The following is a 9508-nucleotide window of genomic DNA, read 5'->3' as shown; positions in this document are numbered from 1 at the left end:
AGTTAGATTAGGTGGGTTTTCCCAATTATACTATTCATGCATGCTAATTTCAAACAGAATCACATCAGTGTGCACAATGGTAGATAATCACCATAATCATGTGCTGACAATTCAAATATCAATCCCTCCAACACCACCTCCCACATACTAGCATATGCCACCCAAAGACAGACACACACACCTCTGACATTAACACACTGCATTTCACACTACCAAAATGGTAGTTCATTTCACAGTACCAAAATGGTAGTTCATTTCACAGTACCAAAATGTCTTTGTATGTAGTGTGAAATCCAGAACATTAATTGCTTTTCCAATTCTTTAAAGCTCTCAGCATCATTTTCTCATGGTTTGATTTTAATAGACTCTGAAATTTCAGAGTCAAGTTGAATGAGGCAGCGAGGCATTGGAACATTTATTGGTATATTATTATCAATTCTTTCTCTTTCTTTGATCATTATCCACATCAAGCTGATTGTTATTTATGTCATTGTTTATGTGCTGTTGTCACCTTTTTGCATCATTCAAGATCATTGTGTTGATATTATTGTCTATTTTTACTGTTCTTGTTTCCATTTGTTGAAATAAACCTATAACACAGAAAATATCCCTTTAATTAAAGGCAGAATACATGGAACAGATGTGAGCCATTGCCAGTGTAAATTAAAGATTTTATGAGATATTTCATGACACAAGTCCTATACATACTGAACCCTGACAATATTACAACGAACTTCAATGACACCACAATTAGAGATGGATGTCATCCGTGATTTGTGAGCCAACCTAAGCTTTAAAGTTACATGTGTCACACTTTGGCTATAGTACTTGTTCAGACCTCAAGCAAGTGCAAATGTCCTTTCTGCTGTATACACACATGTGCGCACACACACACACACACACACACACACACACACACACACACACACACACACACACACACACACATCTTGAATTTGAAACTCTGTGTGAAGCTACAAGGATTAGATCAGTACACCTGCAGGACCACAGCGAGAAGCCATGACAGTCAGTGATCTGATCTCATCAAAAATACATCAAAGTGTTTTCCCTCCGGACATCTGTATGCAATGAAATATAAACCAAATAGAGTATCGAGAATCCACCCATCCAACAACCCACCCCCCACATACCCCCATCACACACACACACACACACACAAAGTCATATGACAGATTAACGTTGCTCTTTTTAAAAGGTAAATATAAAAATAATTTACCCATGCTGGTTAGAAAGCAAAAGAAGCCAAGACTTGCAATTTGGTCTCTAAACAGGGGATTTTGAGTTTTTCAACTTTCACTTTAAAAGCACTGAACAATTATTGAACAAAAGTTATAGTCATATGTCATATGCATTTGATGCTGAATGTCTCCAGTAATTCACTGAGATTGTTTTTTTTTTTTTTTTGAATACTTCTGTTAGTGTATTTGAAGTGAAACCTGCCAATTTGTAATACCTCTTGGGGTGGCCTGTTTTATTCCAGTCTTTTTCCAGCATCAATGTGTGTTTAACGTAACCTGTTTCGCAAGACTATACACAGTATTTCACACAAGGCTGTGTCTCTAGTCCGTGTTTCACAGCAGCAGAAAGAGGCAAGCACATGTTAGCCTCCATTTAAAATCATGCTGTTGTCAGAGGGCAAGATCTTCTTCAAAAGCAGAGTCACTCATTACATCTGTAAATGCTTCACGGCCCACTCAAGGCCACTCTCATCAGGAGGGAGGGAAACAGTTTGACAGCTGTAAAGCCTGAGATTTTCAACATGTCCTGGTATTACTTAAGTATTTATGTATTGTCCGCAGTGAGAGCCATCCTCAAAACAATACTGAATACTGCGGTAGCTGGTTTACTTTCACACTAGTTATGATGACTGAGTGGTATCAATCGGAACTGGCAACCACAAGAACTGGGAAACACATTAAATATGTCATTATGTGCTGCCCTCTGGTGGATGTAAAAATACAGCATGTAGGTGCTGAAGAGACACATGCTTGCATATTGGTGTAAGTTGCTGGCACAGATTATCTAATATAAATGCTACATAATAGGAGGAGGGAATAATCATCATCATCATCATCATCAGAGAGGAATCCCTAAATACAGGCCCCAGGAAAACCCCTCACCTCTTCTTAATAGCCTACTGAGTGTTTGGACCACAGTATCAAATCAGGCTTTAAACCAGTGTTGACATCTGCTCTTTGTTTATATCCTGGTCCACAAACAAAACCAACTTGACTGTAACTGATTTGTCTCTAACTTCATTGCTGATGTAGAGCACTTAAACAGTACTTTATGGTACCATCAAGTGTAACAGTGTCTTCAATAAGGAAAACGTGTTTTTTCATAATTAATGAAACATCACCAGCAAGAATAAGACAGTTTCCTTAAGTTAATAGATCTTTATTTGATTTCATATCTTACGCATTCTCATTCAAAAGGCATGAAGATAGAAAAGGCGACAGAAAATGGGTCATGGATATAAATATACAAAGAGAGGCAAAATCTTTACAATCAGTAACATTACATAAAGGCTTAAGCTAGCCATATGGACACGGAGCACAGCACTTTGGATTACTAAAATAACTTTCACCAAAAGCTACACTGGACACAGGCTACATGGTAGTTAATGCTTAACTTCATGCAACTGCCCAACATTCAAGCTGTGCCTTACCTTCATTCATAAACAATAGAAAAGTTTGCTTTATGTGCATTATCTTCCCTCCCCTTGGCAATGCTAAATATACAAAACTCAGCCCCAGTGTTTCCCAGAACTAGTGTGCATCGTTTCTTCTGAGGTAACTGCAAAGACGGAAACCCAAAAACACAGACTGTGTAACTCATGTCTATAGAGTCAGTCATCACTGTTATACAAATACAAGACGAGTACCATGCTCCACAGATCAAAGACATCTGACTGGTCCATTAAAAAGAGAAGCACAGTAGTACAGTCAAGTACGAGATGACAGAATAGGCCACATTGGTCAGAACTGAATCCAGTCTTAAGCTACTTTAAGTATCCAATTACATTTAAAACCCCATCTAAAATCAACAGCTTTAAGAATCCACATTCACGAACATTACAAACTATTTAAAATTGGCACAAACTCTGATGAAGTATTTACTGAACATGCAGATTACCAAGTGCACAAAAGTCAGGATGCTAGTGCAATCGTAAAATAATAATTAAAAACAACATTGATTTCAACATAACATAATAAATAAGGGAATAGTCAACTAATATAAAGAAAATATGGTTTGAGAGGAAACAAGAAGCTAAAGCAAACACAAATGACAACATCCAACAATCAGCAAAAACAATGAGCCACAATCTTCAATGGTGAACATTAACAAAGGCACAAACGCAAACTCACGCACATACGCACACACACCATGTACCAGCCAATATATGCACATGCTTAGGCACAAATGTTTAGTATGGGATCTGATTTTGGTAATACTGGATCATGTCGTAGGTTCTACTTCTGTAAGACAAAAAAGAGCAACAGAACAAATGTGAATAATGCTTTCTGGAAGTTGATATTAACAACAATATAAGAAGAATATGTAAACTGTTAAGGTTTTGTACTGACCTGTTGCTGAGGAAGCAGTTCTGGATGACTTTGATGATGAAGGAAGCTGCATCTTTCTCACTCAAACCAGGGTTGAATCGCTGCCTAGATGTGGGGAAAGAGACTATGAGCAACAACAGCAAATGACATTCAAACTGCTTATTCTCATTCACATTGGTGCGCGCGCACACACACACACACACACACACACACACACACACACACACACACACACGCAGACACATCCACACGCTTGACTCACTTGAGCAATTTGATGGTCTGTCCTCTGAAGCAAGGGAGGCCAGTGTCCAGCATGAGTGTAACTAAGGAGACCACTCCATCCATGTAGGGCCTGATTCACCAGAGGGAACTTGTCTTATTGTTACATGTTAGCCATCTTCATAGTGCAGTGAACATTTGCTTTATCACTTGCGTACTCACCTGACAGCCAGGTATCCCCTCACACACATCTCCATGAACCATTTGAAGGGTGTCGCCTCCATCTTCCCACCCATGATCATCACCATTTCATCAGTTAGCTTGATGTCTGGCTCCCAGCCGAGGTTCCCACCAGGAGAACTTTCAAACATGAACCCGAAGTCTGGAAACACACACATACACACACACACACGCACACACACACAAACGCGATAGTTTAGGTTTTTTTTTTTTATTGCTCCAGTATCATGCTGCAGCATAAAGATAATGTCTGGCACTACCAATACAAATACAATCACTCATCAAAAGACAAAATGATGCAGAATAAAGGCTTTTATGATTCCAATATTGTTTAAAAAACGGACTGAAAAATTCCAAAAAAGAGACAACCTGTAGTACCAACCATTTTCCAATGCTTACCAGAAGTTTTTTAGATTTTTGAATGCATCTTCCTCACTTCCGTGCAGTAATTGTCTTCTTTTAGTATAAGAGTTAGTCAAGTATAAAAGCTGTTAATATTATTTTCATTATTTTATTATCATTATGTAATGATATATTTGTGCAAGTAGAGTTTTGAAAGCTTGTTGGAAGATAGGAAAAAACACTGAACCATGTATCTGATTTGGCTTGGTCAATATTGAGTCCGGTACAGCCCTAAATTCACATCAGGGCCACAAATTTATATCAACTTCAATAAACTCACAAGGAAATGCACACAATACACACCGATGTGGATGAGGTGGCCCTGGCTGTCCAGCATGATGTTGCCGTTGTGTCTGTCTTTTATCTGCAGCAGGAAGAGCAGCAAGCTGTAAGCTGCCATACTGCGGATGAAGTTGTACCGTGCCTGAAAAGAGAAGTGTTGGAAGGAGTATCAGATTAAACTGTTAGTAAATAGTTAGTAAATATGGTACAATTTTACAAGTGTAAATGACTGACTTATGACTGATGATGGAAAAGCCTATACAAGGTTGTGAGATTTGGCATTTACCTTCTGGAACGCTAGCGTGGATTCATCTCCGTACTGGTTCCTGAAATAGTCGTACATGCCGAAGTCTGTCTGTCGGCCCAGCTGGTCCCGAGACTTGCAGTCTGGGATGCACTCGATCACTCCACACTGTGGTGGAACATCAGAAACAGGAAGAATGAGAATTGGTTTGATTACAGGGGAAAGTTAGACCTGCGGTTTCTTAGCGGAAAATGTGTTTTGAACATTCAGTAGTTCCTGTGAGGAAGTAATATAGAGGAACATAAGAAAAGTTTATATGAACTTACTCCAGGGGCTGTGGCCACCACCCTGTAAGGAAACACGTAGAGATCCAGGCCCACCAGCTGGAAGATGTTCTTAAACAGGCTGATGATCTGAAGAGCCAGCATGTCCTGTGAACATTTTCAAACAAAAATAATTAAGTCACGTCAAAGGAGGATATCATGAAATGGATGGGAGATAGCAGTGTAGTAACAGGAGAGGAGTGTGAAGCCGAGACCTGTCGGCAGTCATCTCCCACTTTGAAGATGGCTGCCTGCCAGCAGATTCTCTTAGCCTCCTCTTCACTCTTCGCCTCATCTACAGAATCTGAGCGACACTGCAGACCTGAGTGGAAGATGTCACACTGTTTGTCTATGCACAAATTTGACAAATTCATTATCTACTTTAGGTTTATTAAACATTAGCCGTACCTTCTTTTTCAAGCTCACTGACTCCACACCTCCTAACTTTGAACTTGGCCAGGTAGGGAGCTTTGGCAGCACTAAATAAGAGACACAAAGGGATACAAAAGTTGAAAAGTTCAGTTAAGCTGTCACATTTCTTTGTGAATTCCGGTAACTGTAATGAGCATTATAGAAGATGGTTTTGAGGCCCACCTCTGCATAGGGGTCCCAGACTTGTAGTCTATATCCAAAACTATGGCCTCTGGGTTACTGGGAAGATAACAGCCAGGTTGGACTTTGATCTGTGACATGGCTTCCAGGCAGGCCCTCTTCCTCTCCTCCCCTTTGGGAAAAGGTCTGATGAAGACAAACAAAAACAACTTGAACACACAGTTTCCACACCTCTACTATTATGCATGGGTATCTCATTGAATGACTTCAGACCACAAGTGATGGTGGGATAGTCTGTTATTCACAGAGCGGAGTCACTGGGGTAGAGAGTAATAAAGAGCGGAAGCCAGGGGACAGTAGAACTTTCTCCCCTGGACAGTTGCAATTAGTGCTGTAACGAGGGCTGAGGGGAATTTTGTCTGCCTCTAGTGGGCTGACAAAACACTCTCTGTAAGAGCCAGCAATAATGAGACCTGTCAAAAAGCTTCTCATCAGCTACAGAGCGTACGCAGTGGCAGACAGGTAGTCAGGGGCAGAGGGAGACGGCTTGCAGTGCCTTCCAGACCGGTGCATAATCAGAGAGACATTACACCAACCAACAGCCAAATAAATGAACAACAAAGGGATTTAGAGAGTAGATCACTGGTGGTACAAGGCAGGGAAAAGAACAAAACATACTGACTCAAGGGAAACTTGTTTGTACTTCATAAACACCTTGAAGATAACCTAGAGGGTTCTGTTTAACAGAAAAGTTAAACTGTTGTATTACTTTGAGGCCTTTGTCAGACAGAGATCAGCGTATTGGCTTCATAAATGTTTCTCTTTTCTTTCAATGTCCCTGTCAGATTATCATCGCTTGAGATGGCATTTAATTGAGGAAGATAGTAAAGAAAGTCAATATAAGTATGAAGCTAAAATACACGTGATGAAAAAGAGAGATGAGATGATGATGAAAATAATGAGATATAAAATTAAGCAAAGCAGAAAGGAGAACAAAAATAAATCAAGATTATGTCTTAATGTAAAGGCACTGCAGGACTATCCAGGCCTTGCTGCATGTTTTAGCCTATTAACCAAATGTAACATTTCCTTTACTGGCACACACAGCCCTCAACTTGTGGAATGGTTTTAAACGCAGTCCCAGTGCCCCCAAACAGTCCCTGATCTCACCTGCACTGCTAAAACTCTGACCAAAAAATACATTTGAGTAAATGTTCACTATGATGGAACCTCGTCAAAATTTCTGGTCTCTCAAAACTGATACTAATACTGAACTGAAACCAATGTATCAGTCAGATGGAAGGTCAGTGGGAAATCATCTAGAATGTTATGGTAACTTTGGAAAAGTGCAGCAGTAATGTAAAGAATATGCTACTGTAATAAATGGCCTAACACATGCTCAATGTGCAGTATGGTCCCTAGAGTAAAATTTTAAAAAAAGTAAAGTGCGTTCATACTTGATAATGGCCGACACATTGGTTATCTTGTTGAAGAAGTCAAATTCTCTTTGGTAGAAGTCTTTGGCCGGGCCAGACAGAGAGCCAGTGATCTCCTCCACCATCTGCTCCAGCAGCTCACCTATGTCAGCTGCAGGGAGAGAGATCATCACGGTGTTTTACATTTATATGTTCACGTGTTGTGTTGTGGATGTGCACGTGTTGAGTCAGAAAGAGATAGTGAGGGTGAATATCTCACGGTCTTTCTGGTTTCCTTCCTCGTCCAGGAATATGTTGGTCTTCATGTTCCAGATGAACTGGTGAGCCAGAAGCTGAGACTTCTGAGCGGCCCACAGGATGTACTCTCTCACATAACCCATCTACATCAGGTTGTAACAGGAAAGAAAGACAGGGAGAGTTCTGATAAATGTAATAATCTGAAGATATGTGGGCTTTAAATGCATTTGCTGACTCAGAAAATCTGATATTTACCTTGTCATAACGAAGTGCTTGGACAATTTGAGGAATGTAAAACAAAATGGCATCCTAGAAACAGTGGAAAAAAATATTGAACCAGCAGTGAAAGAAATGCCAAATAATGTGGGCATCACTTGGGCTTATCAGTCACACTTTCATCAAATTTCATCAGTGCTGTCTGAGATATTATGTCTGAATTTGGTTAAGGCTACACCATTTGGTATTTTAATGTGAATTATAGACCCCTGAACACAGTACTAACATCAACTATTTGTCAAACTTTTAGCAAAATCAGTTCTGCTGGTGTTTCGTACTGTATGCTACTTGAGAAAATAATGGTAATTTTATTGCACAGGGAACAAAAACAAATCCAACAGAAATGACAACAGCTGATTGTGTATGTGTGCTGTATATGTGAACGTACAGGTGGAAAGGAACGGAGCACTTTGACTCCATACTGGGCTGTGAGGGGGTGAGGAGGGTACAGGGAGGAGAAGTAGGACAGTCCAGTTGGGGGATCTGCTGGGGCCCAGCACAGGATATGACTCAGCTCTGGAGAGTCAGCATCAATTGTGTGCCACGTCACCAAGAACTGAGATTAAAAAAAGAGATAAAGAAAATTTAGCAATATGCCAACATTTATTCAACTTAGCTAACATTTACATCATTAATAAGGTAGGTTCTACTCTATGCGCAGCATACAACAAAGGATCCATATTTCCACATCAAATATGACAGCAATCTGACGCAAGGTTATGACCCAGGCCGGAGGGTGTGCTAACTAGCCTCCAGAGGAAGCTGTGTTTATTAGTTACTGATAAACAACATGTCAATGAGGATCATCAGCTAAATTATGGTGGCCTTTGGGGAAGGCTGTGATCTGCCTCCCCTGCTTCTTCTTTAGACAGGTAAGAGGCTCATTAAGAGTTCAGTCAAGTAGAACCAAATGAAGAGGACTAGAGGAAGCTGGAGGGAAAGATATTACTCCAATAACACCAACATTTCTCAAGTGACAGAATAGGCCCACTTGAAAGCATTACACTGAGTGACAAACAAAAATGTTTTTCTTCTGTTTAACTTTTGTTGCAACTTAACAGAAATGCAGTAGTGGGAACTTCAAATGCCAAGAAACACATTACTTAAAAGATGTGAGAAAATTCTAAATGCTTAAAGTCAAAGAAAGTCAATAGCACTCAATGAAACCACAGTACTATCTGTCAAGGGCTGCAAAATTCCTGCTTATGAAGATGAAAGTGTATGACTGAATTTATAGTTATGGCTATAGATGATTGTAACATCTCAATATACTGTATATTCAAATGCAAAATTAGGTCCAGAAAGGGTTTTAGTCACAACAGATCTTTAGATTACACATAAAAATAAGAGAAAGAAGAGTAAGCACAGAAAAGAATTGAGAAAAAAAATATGAGAGCGGAGTGGGAAGACAGATTAGCAACTTGTCATGGTATAGTGTCAGCAATCAAACCTCACACAACATGCCTATGGAGTGTAAGATACATGTGACATGTGCCAGACACCACTCCCATCCTGTTGGTTTGTGTGTCAGGCGGAGGACCTCACCTTGACTGCCTCTGGAACATCACACACAGCAGCCGGATCCATTCGCACTAGGCGAGTCACCTCGGAGACAATAGCCTCAGTGTTTTTAAATCTGACAAACAAATAAAAAACTGAATGGGTGCCTGTCCAATTAACAAGTTTATCTGTTCAGATAAATTGCACTTC

The 9508-nt window shown here is 40.0% G+C and overlaps 1 protein-coding gene across 2 annotated transcripts in view; it reads right to left on the bottom strand.

Annotated features, from left to right (window-relative positions):
• Positions 1 to 2402: 2402 nt before the first annotated feature.
• pi4kab (phosphatidylinositol 4-kinase, catalytic, alpha b) overlaps positions 2403 to 9508 on the bottom strand; it is a 27839-nt gene continuing 20733 nt past the window's right edge. For both annotated transcript variants that reach the window (XM_044195099.1, XM_044195100.1), the window contains 15 exons: positions 9344 to 9434; positions 8187 to 8354; positions 7778 to 7831; positions 7545 to 7665; positions 7307 to 7436; positions 5892 to 6035; positions 5706 to 5776; positions 5513 to 5619; positions 5301 to 5405; positions 5017 to 5142; positions 4752 to 4872; positions 4029 to 4188; positions 3850 to 3939; positions 3609 to 3692; positions 2403 to 3500 (listed from right to left, as the gene is read on the bottom strand). In XM_044195099.1, the coding sequence (XP_044051034.1) occupies positions 3449 to 3500; positions 3609 to 3692; positions 3850 to 3939; positions 4029 to 4188; positions 4752 to 4872; positions 5017 to 5142; positions 5301 to 5405; positions 5513 to 5619; positions 5706 to 5776; positions 5892 to 6035; positions 7307 to 7436; positions 7545 to 7665; positions 7778 to 7831; positions 8187 to 8354; positions 9344 to 9434 (1624 nt within the window). In that variant the 3' untranslated portion in view covers positions 2403 to 3448. The remainder of the gene's footprint in view (positions 3501 to 3608; positions 3693 to 3849; positions 3940 to 4028; positions 4189 to 4751; positions 4873 to 5016; positions 5143 to 5300; positions 5406 to 5512; positions 5620 to 5705; positions 5777 to 5891; positions 6036 to 7306; positions 7437 to 7544; positions 7666 to 7777; positions 7832 to 8186; positions 8355 to 9343; positions 9435 to 9508) is intronic.

This window comes from Siniperca chuatsi, linkage group LG5, assembly GCF_020085105.1.
Source record: "Siniperca chuatsi isolate FFG_IHB_CAS linkage group LG5, ASM2008510v1, whole genome shotgun sequence".
Classification (NCBI taxonomy): Eukaryota; Metazoa; Chordata; class Actinopteri; order Centrarchiformes; family Sinipercidae; genus Siniperca; species Siniperca chuatsi.
This window is presented reverse-complemented; position numbering and strand designations above follow the sequence as displayed.